General features: G+C 38.6%; 1 protein-coding gene across 1 annotated transcript in view; it reads right to left on the bottom strand.

Annotated features, from left to right (window-relative positions):
- The window catches only part of RUNDC3B (RUN domain containing 3B), a 54,746-nt gene extending 41,906 nt beyond the window's left edge, over positions 1–12,840 (bottom strand). The window contains exons 1-2 of the mRNA XM_082479289.1: positions 12,722–12,840; positions 6,063–6,178 (exon numbers count right to left, since the gene is read on the bottom strand). Coding sequence (XP_082335415.1) covers positions 6,063–6,178; positions 12,722–12,825 — 220 coding nt within the window. The 5' untranslated portion in view covers positions 12,826–12,840. The remainder of the gene's footprint in view (positions 1–6,062; positions 6,179–12,721) is intronic.
- Positions 12,841–16,621: the final 3,781 nt, after the last annotated feature.

The following is a 16,621-nucleotide window of genomic DNA, read 5'->3' as shown; positions in this document are numbered from 1 at the left end:
CCAGATGATCTTTCAAGGTTCCTTCCAACCTGGGCTGTTCTATGATTCTAAAATCATATCTAAATTTTAAAGGGTCCTAATAAACTTGAAAGCAAATTTTAGTATACAACTTATACTCTGTCAGCTCCTTATACTTAAGGAAAGAGTAAGTTTCCTGGGACATCCAAAGGACAAAGAGTATGTGGTCTTTGCCATGAAGTTTATATGTCATCAGAAGACACAGAAGCTGACAGCTGTCCCAACAGGAATGATGTTATTGTTTTTGTCAGCCAAACAAAATTGTTAGGTAAGCATGGAAGCTGCAAGTTTAACATTAATTAAGTTCAAATGAATTCAATTCTTGTCTACAGAACTGCAAAGAAAATAGAAACAATATTGAGAATTTTTTATTTCACCACATTTTTGAATACTGCTACACACTTATTTGTATCAACCCATTTCTGCTCCAGTCTAACTTGATACAAACATATGCAACACTAGTTGCTACATATCTCTTTTCACGCCCAAGAAACTCTTCACAGATAAGACATTAAACAGCTTGATTCCTAATCAATCACAGTCCAATTTCATATCTACAAAGTTCCAGTTACAAAGTAATAATGATGACAATGCTCTAAGGTACAGGCAGGTTTTTTCCAGAACACCCTGTATTATTTAGTTCACAGCAAATTTTTCTATCCCACAAAAAATAAGTTTTAATATAACTTGTTGGTAAAAAACTGGCATGCTATTCCTTTGAGGAATTTCTATGACACCCACTCTTTTATTTTGGGCCTACAGAATGGGTCATTAAAAATAAAAAAATTACAGTAGTTCATAAACCCAGTCCTCCACGACAATTATAAATTCATTTAAAGGTTTTTCTCCATACAGGAGAAAGGAGAATGAGCTAAACCACAAATTACACAAGAGCCCTACTATGTCTTCTTAGCCAAAATCAGTAATAGGGTAACTATGTGTGTATAAATATTTAATCTAGTAACAAAAGCTATTCTGCTAATAGCATTATTGCACCAAATAAGGGGCCACTGCAGTTATATGCTTAGACTTTGTCTTTTTCATGACAGTAGCACCTTCAGCTCTTATTTCCTTAACCTGCCTTTTTCACCCTCATTATCTCTCCATTACCTTAACTATTTTATCCAGCAGACTTGTTTCTCTCAGGATGAGCAACATTACAACCTGCATCTTACTTACTCAAAGAACCCTGCTTCCTCACCTATGACTTAGGCCTACAAGTGCAAATTGTCTTCTGCAGACGTAATTCATACCCTTTCCCTTTGTAACCACTATTTATGCCAGAATTATTAGACTTCAAGGAATTTTGATTAATAAAAATTGTATTCATATTAATTGCTTAAAAAGAAAGAGACTACATGGAATAGCAGGTAGTAGTAAGTGCTCTTTTTTCCCTCCTAAAAATAAATAAGTAAAATAAAAATCATATAGGAAAGCATAAATTGTGCACTGCAGATATAAAAAAAGTCATTGCTTCAGAAATTAATTATTTAATAATTCACCATACTGTGAAGAAGTGGTGCAAAACCTGAACATTTACCAGTGACAACACTAGTACAGCCATTTACCATTACTACCACCAGACTATTGATAATGCATGAAATTAGAACATTTTATAGCATGAGGAAAGGAAGAGAATTAATTTCTTTCCATTCAAGCAGCACTGATTACCCTAGAAGCTCATAGTAAGTTTTCTAAAAGAAAAAAGAAAAGCAAACAAACAAACTTTATAGTCACTAAAAATTAGGAATAACAAAGATTAGAGAGAGACAAACACCTTCCATGGGCAACTCTAGCAGAAGCTTTTGACGTGTTTATAATATCTTCTAAATGTACGTACAACAAAAAAGGCACACAAAAGTTGTGAAAGTGTCAGGATAGCACAGTACAGCATACTGTATTGTGTCATTATGGTGGTACATGCAAATAAGCGTACAGATGATAAGTACACTCACAGTAACCATGGCACGCAAAAATTATGGAAGTCACAAGCAAGATGCACTATATACATCGTCAGTCACAGAATTTAATATATAGACCAAAACTATTTCTAAGCATGCGTACTGGCTAGCAGTTTGGATATAAACACATTTTTCTGCAAAGGATATTACAGTGAAAACATAGTAAGTCAACAAATACATACAAGTTACAACAGTTTTCAGAAGTGTTTGAGATGAAGGCCAGAAAAATCTACAACAGTTATTAATGTTCTTAAGTACTAAGTTAAAACTAAAGTGATAGAAAAAGGCAGAAAACCATACAACATCGTGATCTAGTAAAGACAATATACACATCACCTTTAATTGACTTCAGGTTTTATATCAGCTAGGATATAGCTGTGATCAAATCCCAAGTACTGTTGCTGAACACTACCATTTTTGCACTAACTGTATTTACTTAGCTGATCTGATAAAAAGGACACATAGGAAATACACCTGAAAAATCTGTGGCCAGCAGTGAAAACAAGAAACTACCAAGACAGCTACAAGATACACCTTAATCTTCACAGTACAGAACAGTTAAGAAAGGAACAAATTCCAAACAACTATCTGTGGGGGGGGGGGGGGGGGGGGGGAAGCCTCCTGCAATTACCCAGTTTGCTTTAAAGATAATCAAACACGCATACATTTGTATACAAATTTTTAAAGTCCCTTTCAGGACTATAGGTCTTATTTGGTTCAGAGACCTTCAAATACTTTGTCTCTGTAACCACTCAGAATACCACTTAGTCTCTGATGTATTATAAAACTATTCAAATTCTTATCTCTGAGAAGGAATTAAAGAGTAGTTAGTCATTCATCTTTTTCCTTTTACTCCCTCTGTCCTACCTTTCCAAGATCTTCAGTTGTCCTGTCCAGTAACATCATATCTTGTCAGCAGGCACGCCACACATCTTATTTTATGACAAGAACACATGCTTTATATCCTCCTCATTACCAGATTTGGTTTACTCTGCATTCACAATAAATGCAGCACTTCTAGGAAGTACGAGGTATACTACATACACAGTATTACATAGTACAGGGATAAGTGTCTCTCCACTTTCTAGAGCAGAAGGCAGTCAATGGCTTGCAATCCCTGAAAAGACAGTTAATACAGCTTACTCAAACTCTCTCTCTCTTCCTTAGGGCAATTAAAAAATAGGCTGAGAGCCAGACTGCTTTTTCTAACAACAGTGGCCTATTCCTGACTGCACTTACTGGCATTGGTGTACATGAAACCGTAAGGTAGTATAGATGTTGCCTTTTGGCTATGGCATATTATGTTACCTTTTTTGGAACTATTTTGGTGCGGTATGTGCCAAGTCTTCTGTATCACATGAACAGATACCTGCATTCAAGCAGCATTCGCAGATCTCTGTTGTGTGAGCTGATATATTTATGCTGACCTCATTTTATTACTTAGCAAACACCCACATCTAACCACTCTTAAGAAAATGAGCAGCTGGGTTAAAGAAGTGCATCCATGGGGCAAGTCATTAGTTTTCTGTCTGTTTGACTTCCTGGTCTGGCTCACCACAGGATCCCATGAGGACCGTGGTCAGTATCAGGGAAAGGTAAGCACAAAGTGAAGGGCGGGGTGGGAATAATTCTGTAGCAAACTGCACTGAGCTTAAGAAAGGTCATGGTGATTTTCAACACGCAACTGGAAAAATGCTGTGAGCAATCTGAGATGGCCCTGCTTTAAGCAAGAGGGTGGACTAGATGACTTTCTAAGGTACTTTCCAAACTAAATTCTTCAATGATTCTGAAAAGGAAAAAAAAAAAAAAAAAAAAAAATCAAACCAAGAAAACCACCCAAACCACTATGAATGTTGTTCATGACCCTTTTGCTATTTGGAGCTGGCAACATCAGATCAGTTACCTATCAAAAATAAAATAAATTTTAAAATGGTGGTCATATTGCTATAGCTAGCATTTTTAGCAGAACAGCCAGGAGGATGAGGATTGGAAAAATATATCAGAATTCTTAATTGCAATGGTTTCAGGAAAAGCATAAGATTCTAATCACATTTTTTCTCCTTAAAATGGGTATCTTTCTTCCTCCCCTTTTGTTTTGTCTGCATCCTATCTGAACACCAAACCAATAAGCAGCAACAGTCACTGTATTCCATCAAGACTATGCTTTGCTCCTTAGAAACATATTACATTTAGTGTCAGAAAAGAGTTGCCAGTAAAAGTATTCTAATAAAAGTAAATTTAGTCCTTTACAATGCAAATTAAATACTACTTTTTTTTTTTACTTCTTCCTTCCTCACCAAGTACTTCCAAAGGAAGTTAAAGATTACAAATTGTTATTTGCTGTGGCCTTAAGAAAGTAAAGGTCTATATACTCAAACCCTCAAATCTGGATCATCCGTTTCACTACACTGCCATGGGATTATTCTGACAACTTTAATACAGTGAAGCTATTTATCTTACCATAGACAAACAGATCATGCATGTTCTGCCTGCTTTAAAACATTTTATACAACCCACTGCAATCACCAGTCTGCTTTTAGTGCTCTCCTACTGACACGAACTATGCATTCAGAATATATTAGTCATTTCCATCAATAAAATGCAATTTCTTTCAAGCCCTGTGTTGTATAATATATACCCTTGTAAAATTTGAATTCTCATGGTACATTTATTATCTCAATTTCCTTTTCAAGTTTTAAAGAATAAAACAATTACTCTCAGTGACCTAGCTTATTACTAAAATATTCCGTTTGCAACACAATGCACAAGATGTTGTCTTTTTCTGTATTTTCATTTAACTCTGCAAACTTAGAAAATCATACTGGTAAATACAAGGGGAAGACTGAAACAACAGTTTAGCTTTTTTATTTTCTCTGTTTCTTATTTGAAATAATTTTTTACTAGCAAATTCCATTTGCCTGTAACCCATTTGCCAATCTGTCAAGGCTTCTTCTCTGTACTGCCTGTCCCGAATAAAAGACTGTGAAGCAAAAGAATGTTGGGGGGGGGTGTGGGGGTGTGAAATCATAATGGTTTTTGCTCAAACATCAATGAAGCTGGGGGAGAAGGAGAAAACAGAGCAATTTCCCTGCAGTGTCAAGTTGCTAAGTACTCACAATCACTTAAATAATCTTTGTCACAATGTGACAAACACTATGTTCCTAACCCTACTGTGCGATTTATTTTTTTTTCCTTCTCTGACAAAATGACAGCAGGTAGTAATTGTGCTACTCAAATGTCAGCCTACACACAATATTGTTCACAAAGCTTAGTTACGAATATTAAAAAGCAAAAGTATGAAAAGGAGTAGATTGTCATATTACACATCTATATTTAGATGATTATGATGTCCTTCATCATCCTGAAATAATTTCAGAAACTGTACACAGAACTGAGAAATGAGGAGAAGCTTCCAAAGTCCTTTTCTAGCAACTGTTACTGCTAAGGCACGCTCTGTTCTTTTAGCAAAAGCAGCTTCCGCTAGAACAATCAGAAAATGCAAACAGACATTTTCTTGAGTTAGAACAACATCTGACTCTGATACAAAAGGAAAATCAACAACTGACCTTTCTCAAAAGCAACTTAATCCAGATTCATTACATTCCAGTGGCAAAAAAAAGCTTTGCTAGGGCGTGGGGGGACAGGAATGAAAGGACCTAAACACAGGTATCTGGAAAAGAAGGCAACGAAAGCAGAGAAGGGAGAAAGAAAAGGCAGCAGCACCACAGATATGTTCTCTATAGCTTCTCTTAAAGCAGAAAACACAATTGTCTTTCAGACTTTTAGGACACAGCTTTATCATAAAGCAGAACAGCAGACAGATCTCAGCACCATGGCAACATCCACTTGCTTAATTAGCAGCAAAGAAGGCTTCCAACAAGAACACTGGAAAAACGTTTCACAAAAACTCTTTCCTTGACTTTTCCATAGTAATGCAAACAATAGGAAGGCAACAGCAAAGGGACAGACACACAAAGACAACACTTTCATTAGCATCAAGGAGTTTCCACAGATGTACGCTGGTTTCATATAAACAAATTCTCATGGCAAAAACACCACCAGTAAGGAAGTAAATTAACATACCTTTCAGTCGATGACTTAGAATCTGTTCCAGAATGGCTGCAAAGTTATTAAATTCAGGGGAAGTATCATCTATAGTCTCAAAACAGGAACGGTCGATCAAAGTCTTGACTGAAAACCTAGAGCAAAAGTACAGGACAATCATAAATTATATGGATAGCTATTGGTAGTTTTCTGGTTCTTTGATGATTTCAAGTCCTGTCAGAGCAACACAAACACATACCACATTGAAAACCAGCCTGGAAATACAATCATCATTCTTGGTCTTAGGCACATAGCCTTAAAAACAAAACAAAAATCCCCACACTTTCTATGTAGAAGTGAGCTAGTTATTTTCTAATTATTTTCCTCTTCTCTAAATTATTTTAATAATGCTGTCAAAAAATAAGCACTCCAAAGCATCCAACATCAATTTCTCTTTGTAATCCTAAACATAATGATTTTTGCTTGACATTTTGCTCAATAGTCCTTTTATTCCCTAAATCCATGCCCAAGAATCAGAAGTATAAACTTTATCCTATTATGAGAACACTGTAATTTCATCCTAATGCAAGAATAATCCAAACATATTATAAAACAATGAGTTTTTACACACTGTTAACTCTGTGCATTAACTTGGACAGGCTGATTTCCCCGTGAATGGGGGTAATCCCTATTCAGCATCATAATACTTCATTATTATGCCAGAAAAGCTAACAATTTAAATGATCTAACATTTGAAATTGGAAAGGCTGAATCAAGCCACTGCAAAAAGCAGACAAGATGTAACTAGTTAATTAGCCAATGTTAGCTGTGTTTGTTACACCTGCACTTATACAATTTCATTCTTATTCAAAGTTTAAAGCTCAAAAAACATGACAAAAAATTATTTTCCTCTTGCCTTCTCCATTTTAATCATAATCCATTTTTATCTTCCTTTCTTCTCCTTGTTCTTCAGTTTTCAGTTTCAAGGCAAGTTTCATACGTCCTCAACTTTGAAAGTAACATTTATTTTGAGGCATTTATTCTGTTTTTTATGACAATCCTTATCTGTATTAATAGAGCCATACTAGAGCCTGAGGTGACAGTTTTTACAACACTCAAACCTCAACAGTACCAGCTTAGGAAGTTCTCAGTTTGCTGGCTCATCCCAGGCCCAACACCTGAGCACACTGCCCCCTCAGTTGTGCCAGTTCTACTTTTTATGAGCCTCACTATAAACTGATCTAGATTTTTAGTACTTGAGAGAAGGAGGGGTGGAGTGACTCCATAGCAGTACTATTTTCAAATGCTCCGTACTGTAAAAGTAACTTAACTAACTAACTGCATCTTCAGTGGAGTCAGCACAGCCTCCTGATGCTCATTTACTAAATGAAACTAATTATGCTCAAATTAAATTGGCATATAAATTTCAAGAGTTTCAACTTAATTATGGTATACTAAGTAAACTTCTGAATAAAGACTCCCTATCCTACCTTTCCTGCAGGCTTCTATTGTTGTGGTTTTGGCAGGACAGGAATTAGGAGTGAGAAGGGTGGGGGAGGAAGCTGCTTCTGCAGTGCCAAGTTATGACTCAGTTTTGAACTCCTCCACATTTTTAACCAATTTTGAGTAAGTGAGAGACATGCATGCCCACCAGTAAATTTCTACCTTGTCGGTATCATAGTTATTGACTACTCTAATGGCAGTAACGATTGTTGCCTCAAAGCTATACCAGAGCAGTGAAATTATCTATAAAAAAACTTCTAAATTTTAAAAAAATGCATATAGCAATGCCATGACCAAGTCAGTATTAACTGTAATGAGAAGACTTCTCCCATACTGTGCAGATCTGAAAAAGAGAAGGTGCAGCATTTCACTCACTCACGGGTACATACACAAAAGAGACAGTGACTAGCAGTGTAATGTACTGAACTATAGGAATATCATCTTAAAACTCAGAGACACAATGGTGGCATGATCACCCATAAACTGCAAAACAAAGCAGTGTATAATATGTAGCTATGGCTGTTTTTCCTCTATTCAGTGTCCTACTTAAAAGTTCACGAGTTAATATTGCATGGGATACATATTCAGAAACTACTTAAGAGTAATTCACATACACTTCTAAAAATCACAGATAAGTAATTTCTTTTTAATTTTAAAGCATTCTGCAATTAAATTGAAGACAAAAAGATATCTAGTTTTTAAGGATACAACAATTTTTAAATATCTAGGGTATGATTAGAAAAGTCAGTCTAACAGCTCATCATCATTAATGGTAGTCTTTTAAGTGCTCATATTACTGCCACCACGCTCTCCTTAGAAATATTAATTTCCGTCTCTCTACTCTACACTTTCACCAAAAAACTGAAAAACCTTTATAGATATGTCAAGTTTGGGTGAAATTTATTTTTAGGAGAACTGACAGGGAACGCTAATATATACATCTTATTTCCATAGACCAGGAAGATAACAGTGCTATCAGGCAAAATTTGATTTACAGGAAATATTTTGGGGGATATTTAAAAAAAAAAGTCTTAGGCGAATACTGCTGTCTTTGTTTTCTTTTTCTTCTTTTTTTCTCCAGTACCACAGAGGGGCAAACATATCTCTAAGTGTAAATTAAAAGTCACAAACACATTTTGCACGATATTCACACTTCACCATGCTTACCACACAGATAGAAAGAATGATTTAAGGTATGTAGAAGTGATGCCTTTGAAAAAAGTTACACTGTAAGCATTGGGTAAGCAACTTTATTCAGTCATGAAAAACACCTCATATGTTTTTTCCAGTGTACGGCCTCCCAGAAAAGAAAGCCCATATTCTTGCACAGTTATGTGGAACCACGTGGGGACTGAAAGTCAAGAGCGGAAAGGTCAAGTCTAAAGTACGCAACAGCTATGAAGAAAAAATGTCCAAGTAGAGTTAGAGTAGCTTTTTGCTCCCAACTGCATCTTCTTTCCACTGGGCTGCTACAGCAGCACTGTGCTCTAGAGCAACAGTCTACCTACACGTCAGAGGTTAACAGAGGAATTGTAACAAAAGGGCATAGGAAAGTAAAGTGGCTTGAAAACAAACCTAAAATTTTCTAAGATGAACTTTTTGGTGGACAGTAGGAGCAGAGGAGTAATATAGCTCCAAGGCCTGCTGCTTCAAGACTCCTTAAAAAATGTCTTTTATCCCATCATTTCCCATTGTGTTACTGCAACAATAGAGCTGGTTGTTTGGGTTTTGTTCAGTTTTGGTTTGGGTTTTTTTTTTTTTTTTTTTTTTTTTTTTTTTTTTTTAATACGGTAACTGCCATTGGAGAGATTCCAATACCACTGTTTCTAAACTCTGGTGTTTTCTGATTCTTACATAGTCTTCTCTGTCATGAATCTAGTCCTGCTTGAGCCAAAAAAAAGATGTAGAAACAGTAGCATTCTCCAACCCTAAAAAGACCTTCTGAATTATGTAAGAGGGAAATATGAAAGATTTATAGCAATCTTTTTGGGGTAAGTTCTTCACTGTTTTGCAAGATGCACAAGAAGGTCTCCCAAATTTCTTTAATAACTCCAAACCAAAGCAAAAACTTTTGTGGATATATCCCAGGTCTATCGGCTTATTTCCAAAACAGCAACAACCCTCTAATAAAAAAGCAAATAGGTAGAAAAGTTGACTGCTATACGACTTTGTCAGTTTCATTGTCAGATTCTGCTTCTCTCAGTTTTCAAATAAATGAAAGGATTCTGTCAAATTTATTTAGCTTGCAATTTGGGAAATGTCATTAAAATGCCATTTTAAAGAATGTAAATTATTAATACAGAATAATTCCCAGGATTATAAGCTAATATCCCATATGTTGGAGGACATGGCTTGGACATGAAACCAGACAGTTCAGCTAAGGGTTAATATCACTGCAACAGCTCTTATGCATATTAGCAAAATGACTATTTTAAAAATACATTTCCTGACAATTGTTCAATTCTGCGTTAACATTCTGCATTTAAGATATGACCCTCACTTCGAAGGTCTGTTTCTACTTTTTTGGTGGTTCTGTAGCTCTATGGATTTTTGATCTATGAATCTTAGGGAAGATTAGTTTAAAACAAGGTGAACAACCTAGAACAACCTCGAAATCCCAGCACCACTTATTGGAAAATGGAAGGCATCAAACTTTCGTGAAAAACACAGAGCTCTTACTTATTCAAACAAAAAAATCCCCCAAATTATTGCAATTTAAATCACAGCTCTGCAGTTACACAAACATAACCATGTATTTTCACATGCAATTGGTTTATGGAACTTAAGTAACTACATTACTTCCCATGGCTACAGTGCCACTCAACATTTTAGTGGAAACAAACTGTTCCTTCCAAAGCTGTAAATATAGGAAACTATCTATATCTATCTAAAAAGACTACAAATCCAAAGCCTGGCTTAACTATTAAGTGAAAATCAGCTAAAGTGAAGCTTTGACAAAAATAGTTCATTAAATTATCAGAGACTATTAACAGATGGTAATTCAGAAGAATATCTTCCTGTGATCTCTCACCTTCACTGGGTAGCAAGCCATATCATCCAAATTTAATTGAATCAATTCATTGAAGCTATTTTTTTACCAGAAATATTTCACATTCTCACAGGATTTTGATTGGAAAGGACTATTATCTTACTGGGTTTGATATTAATTTGGCTATTCCTAACAAATAACATTTTTCAAAAAATTACACATTTGTGTAATAGCAACAGTAAAGCACAGAAATATTTTAAATGTTTACACTGGCAGAAGAATAAAAACATAAATAAACGTATGCACATCATAATAACGCAAATCCTTTTTTCACCATCATCCTTTCCAAATTTAAAAGTGTATTTACAAGCTAAGAAATTCAGGTTTTGTGAACACATAGCAAAATTAAGTTGTTTTACTGAAAATAATTAAAATATGCCAATTTCAAGTAGTTACTGCAATAGCTCTTTGCTTCATATGTGTTTGACTGAATTCCCTCAGATTTCAAAGCATCTTTAAATATGTTAAAACATCATTTCAACAGCAGGACATGAAACAAACAAACCAAAAAATAAAATGTAACAGCACAGAGTACAGAAGAGTCTCTCTCAAACGAGGAGGCAGAAAAAAGTAGCAAGCTTTGCAGAATACAATATATTGCTTTAGAAAGAACTGTTTATATCCTGTACAATTATGCCATTACTTGATAAAACTGGTGTATTCCCGAGCCTGTAGATTGGCAATATCTGTAACAACAGTGAAACTGAAAACTTCTGTTTCTTCTATTTGACCTGCTTCAGTAAGTTTGACAAAAACCTTTTTCTATGTTTTTGCTGCGTATCTTTTTTCACAAGTAAGGGTAGATGTACACATAAAAGCCTGGGAAAAGACAGAATAGCATCAATGCTACTCTTAAACCAGACTTGAAGTAATATTGAAGCAAATTCCTTTCGGCAGCCAGATCATAGTTACACTTTGTAAAAGCCATTAACAATGTAGAATAAAAGCAAAAAAAAAAAAAAAAAAGGAAGAATAGGAAGTCCTAAACTTTTTTTAAAAAATACTGCTGCAGCATTAAGTGGTGAGGGTACAAAATTATCTAGTTACTGCCCTTGTACATTATTAAAATTGTTGAGAACAAAAACTATATCATAGGTCATAGGAATCTGTTGAAGACTTTCTCCAGATGATATTCAAATTAGCCTGATAACTTAAAAATCTAGCAATTGAAACAAACAAACTAACAAAGTCATTGCCACCAGCATATTTATGTATTTAAAAGTTTGCCATGATGTAATGGGTCAGTACCGCACACTTGGGAATGCTGCATGAATTCAACAATGACAGCAGTGGAAATGCTTACACGTAAAGCCATAGGAAGTATTATTAAGATTGTATCAGCACCAAGACACTAAAAAAAAAAAAAAAAAAAAAAAACCCCAAACACTAGACCTAGCCTGTACTGCAGATCTGCTGATCTAGATTTTGGAGATAAAAATATCCCCCGAACGCAGCCTCCTCGGGACCGCTCTTGCGGCACCGGCGCGTTAGCAGGAACACACGGTCAGCCACTTCTACAGCAGCTCGGAAGAATAGTTTTAGGTCTCGCTTTACGTCCAATATATATTAAGCCTAAATTTTAAAAGCGGCCGCACCGCGTCAATTTTAAGAGGAATCGAGGCACCAGCAGTTCTGTTTGCACGAAGATGAAAAGCCTCAGTCCGACGCTGCTGAGGGCTGGCTCTGCCCTGCCTTGTCCCGCCACACACCTTCAGCCCAGGAACGCCATCAAGGTGCCGAAATCAAACATGTGTCCCCGTCCCCCCCAGGGCCATTTAACGCCCCGATGCCAGGTGCGCCCCTGCCCCTCGGCCGCTGCGGGAACACCCCTCACGCAAATGCTCCCGAAGGAGCTGAGTCAGGATGGAGGAGGCTACCCTCTCCCGTCGCTGCGTGCCCCCCGGAGTGCCGCCACACCCCTCTCCCCTCAGGCCAGCACCCCCCTGACAGGGCGGCCGCCCGCGCTCCCGCCCCCGCGCGGCCACCACGAGCACGGGCCTCCAGTCACCTGCCCGAGCGGGGCGGGGGGGGCGGAACGGTCCCCTCAAGCAGGGCTGCCAGCGCCCGTAGCGGCGGGAGGGCGCGAGGAACGGTCCCCTCGGGCAGGGCAGGGCAGGGCAGGGCAGGGCCGGGCCCAGCGGCTCACCTGCAGACCGTGATCAAGTTTCGCCTTTCCACCGCGGCGTTGCGAGACGGGACGCTCTTCCTACGGGCGGAGACGTTGAGCCCCCCTAAGCCGAGGGACGCCATCTCCGCTGGGGGCAGGTGGAGCCGCCGGGACTGGCGCGGAGCCTTTGTTCCCGGCCTCCCGCTCTCGGGGATGCTGCGCCCTCCGCCGCCGCCGCCGCACGCGGAGGAGAAGGCCCCCACGTTTTCCTCGCTCCTCCTCCTCCCGCCGCCCGCTCCGTGCGGGAGGAGCGCCCCGAGGCAGGCGACAGGTCGGCCGAGGAGGCGCCGGGGTCCCCGCGGCGGGGGCGGCTCGCCCCCCACCCGCCCCCCCGCTCCCGGCAGCCGGGCAGCCACAGCGCCTCGGAATCACAGCACCGCAGAGCGCCGGAGCCGCCAGCCAATCAGCGCGCGGGAGGGGCACGGCGCGGCGCCGCCAGCGGCCGGCGCTTCAAAGGGGCGCGCGCCGCTAACGGAAGCGGTTGGGGGGGTGAGTGAGGTGCTGGCTACTGAGGTGAAGGGAGAAAGGGAGAAAGGGAGAAAGGGAGAAAGGGAGAAAGGGAGAAAGGGAGAAAGGGAGAAAGGGAGAAAGGGAGAAAGGGAGAAAGGGAGAAAGGGAGAAAGGTTGGTGGGGTCGTCTTCTCGGCTGGGGAAGGGGTACTCCTCAGCCAGGTGCAGAGGAGGGCGTCTGTGGGAGGCTTCCAGCCCCCGTGTTCCTGCCAAACGTCCCTTTCCGCTTATTCACCTCCATTGTCCCTTCACTCGGTGCATGTCAGTGGAGCTCAAGACCCCCAAGTGATTCTTGTAGCCCTCTAAGTGTCTGTGAAATTGTGGGCCTCTTCTAACTGTTATCAAATGTTTCTCTTCTTAGCAAGTAGCTGTCTAGGATGTGGAAGTTCTCTGGTTGTAGGCTGTAGTGGTGTTACACTTAAAAGTAAAAACTGCTCTGAACCACTAGACACTGCTTTATGGCATATGTAATCTTTAGAGGCCATACTTGTGGGAATACGTGAATGAAATAGTAATCTATCCTGCAACTAGAGTACAGGGGTTTGTTCTTGATCTACACAAAGATGTAAAGATTTCTGAGTGTGCTTAGAAGAGCTCTGGGTGCAGGGCTTTGCCTTGGTGTCAAGTTGTACAAGAGACATGGAATGAAATGAGGGTCAAATCACTGGAAGATGAAATGATTCAACACTTCTGAAGAAAACCTAGCCATAAATTAATTGTGTTTTGTGGGGTGTGAAGAAGTGGATTTGGCTGTGTAGTTGGGGAGATGTGAAGCTGTATGGATTAGTTAGTTTTCCTTTCTGGAAGGAAGTTCCCTTTCTGCTTAAGAAAATACATTTATTTGTGTGCAACAAGGATGAATGATGCCATAAATTGTGGCATGACTCTTTATTCTACTCAGTTATGCATATGATATTCCTAACTGTGTCTGTTAAAGTCTAAGCTATCCATTCCTATTCATGAAATATAAACATTTCTACTTATTGACTTGCAAATCCACACTGGACTATGGTTTTCTCAACGAATATCCCCTGTAGATATTAAGCTATTTCTTAGAGGTGCTATCAAATAGGGAACTGTGTCCGGTTATTGAGTGCCAATTACATTACCTGAAGAGGATCTGTGTTGATGTAGGAGCTTTAAAAAGTAGATTTTCACATAGATGGACATGTTTTCATATGTAGTGATGTACAAAGTCTCTCTTTTTTTCATCAAAAGATCTTCCATAAATTGTTTCAAGTGTTGTTACCACTTACCAAAATTTCCAAGATTATCATATATTATTTGATATGCTGTATTCTCAACCCATTTGGCATGTAGCTGAATAAGTTTGAACTAATCTTTATCTTCATTGAACTTTATATCAAATGGTAAGTAAAACATTCTGCCTTCCCTAAGGTAAAGTTTCATCTTTCTTGGGTGGATTTTTTCCCAAACACATTATAATTCAAATTCACTGTGTGGTAGTTCATCGTTCTGTTTCCTGCCTCTCTTTCAGTAGTGCCTGGCAACAGGACATGGGGGTGATGGGCACAAGCTGGAACACAGGAAATTCCATCTCAACATGAGGAAAAACTTCTTTACTTTGAGGGTAACAGAGCACTGGAACAAGTTACCCAGACAGGTTGTGGAATCTCCTTCTCTGGAGATATTCAGAACCTGCCTGGATGCGTTCCTGTTTAACCTGCTCTAGGTGAGCCTGCTTTGGCAGGAGGGTTGGACTAGATAGTCTCTGAAGGTCCCTTCCAAGGCCTACCATTCTGTGATTCCTCCCCTTTCCAGGAGCAGCATAAAAGAATTGGGGGCACAGGTGAACCTGAAGGAGGATATACTTTCTCTTTCTACTCTGAAAGCAAGAGTAACAAATTTTTTGGATGAAATGGCTCTACTAGAACAAGATTGAAGCAAACTAATGTTCTTTACTCGTTTCTTCAGACAATCAAAGGAAAACATTGAATGTGATACTTGTTGACTCTCAGAAATGAAGAGCCTGCCTTCAGGTTTCTTTCTGCTTCTCAGAGTCTTTGTTGAAGCCCATTGTCTCTGTAGCTTCTCTTAAGAGATTCATGTAGCTTGAGTAATCTTTTGATTAAGTTCAAGCTGAGGCTGAAGTAAATTTAATCTCTGGAGATGAGTTATTTCCGCTGCAAGGTCTGTTGTTCTTGAACTTAGGATAAACATACTGGATAGTTACCAATACTTTACAAAAACCAACCAACCAACCAAAAAAAAAAAAAAACAAAAAAAAACCCAAAGCCAAACAGGAGAACTTTTCTACATATATCAAAAGCAAAAGTATATCTCCTCTGTTCTTCTTCTCTGCCTTGTTTCTGGAAACTGCAACTTTTATTTTTATACTTGAAAGAGATTTAAGTTGAAATCAGGCTTATCTGTTGGACCAAGCTTTAGGTTTAATATTGATAGGTTTTAGTCCTCAAGTAAATGAATTTTCTCAGAGATCATTGCTTTCTTTCAAATATAATATATCTTCTACTACTGCCTTATCAAAGCAGGAACTGTAAAAAGGTTCCAGAAGACTTCAAAAGCACAATAAAAAAAAAATAAATTGAAAATCATCAGCTGTCTTAGACTTAAAAAAGCTTAATAAATTTATCAGGAAATTTACTGTGATGACTCTTGCATTTTTAATGCCTCTTGGTAAGAAAATAGGCTAGGTGAAAATCTGATTGAGTTCAACTACCTAATGGGAGGATAGAGGGAACAGTCAGGCTTTTCTGAGGAATGCATAGCAAATGGACAAGGGGCAGTTGTCATAAGCTCCAACAAGGGATAGATATTAGGAAAAAATCTTGACAACAAAGATGCTCAAACACTGTAAGGGGTCATTCACACCAGCTGTAGAATGTTTGTCCCAGAGATACTAAAAGCTTAAATGGATGAAGAATCGGAATGTCCTGATCTAATCAAAGTTGGCCATGCTTTGAGCAGGTAGAAAAATTACAGTGATCTGTCACTTTCAGTCTAAACTGTTTTGATCCACGTCTGACAGTTGTATAATAGAATTATTCCGAGAATTAATTTCATAAGAAAAAGTACTTTCAGCTCTAAAGTTTCTGAATACAGAACGTGTAACATGGATGCACCATATTAATGACAACGCTACATCTGTGTGAGTTGATGCACAGACTTCAACTGCTTCCCTCCAACAATGTTATTAGCTTTAAAACACAATTAAGATACCAATAGTTGTGTATGGCTAGGTATATGGCTTCACTTAGAAGTCAGTCTCTGTAAAGCACAGGCATAAGTAATGAGTGATTCTAAAAAAAAAAAAAAAAAAAAGTATACAAAAAGAACCCAAATCAAAACCAAACTTGCTGGGAACTAACTCCTGTTTGATTTCAACCAT

The sequence above is a fragment of the Vanellus vanellus genome, assembly GCF_965231255.1.
Source record: "Vanellus vanellus genome assembly, chromosome: 2".
Lineage (NCBI taxonomy): Eukaryota > Metazoa > Chordata > Aves > Charadriiformes > Charadriidae > Vanellus > Vanellus vanellus.
The sequence above is the reverse complement of the archived record's forward strand: the minus strand, read 5'-3'. Positions and strand labels throughout refer to the sequence as shown.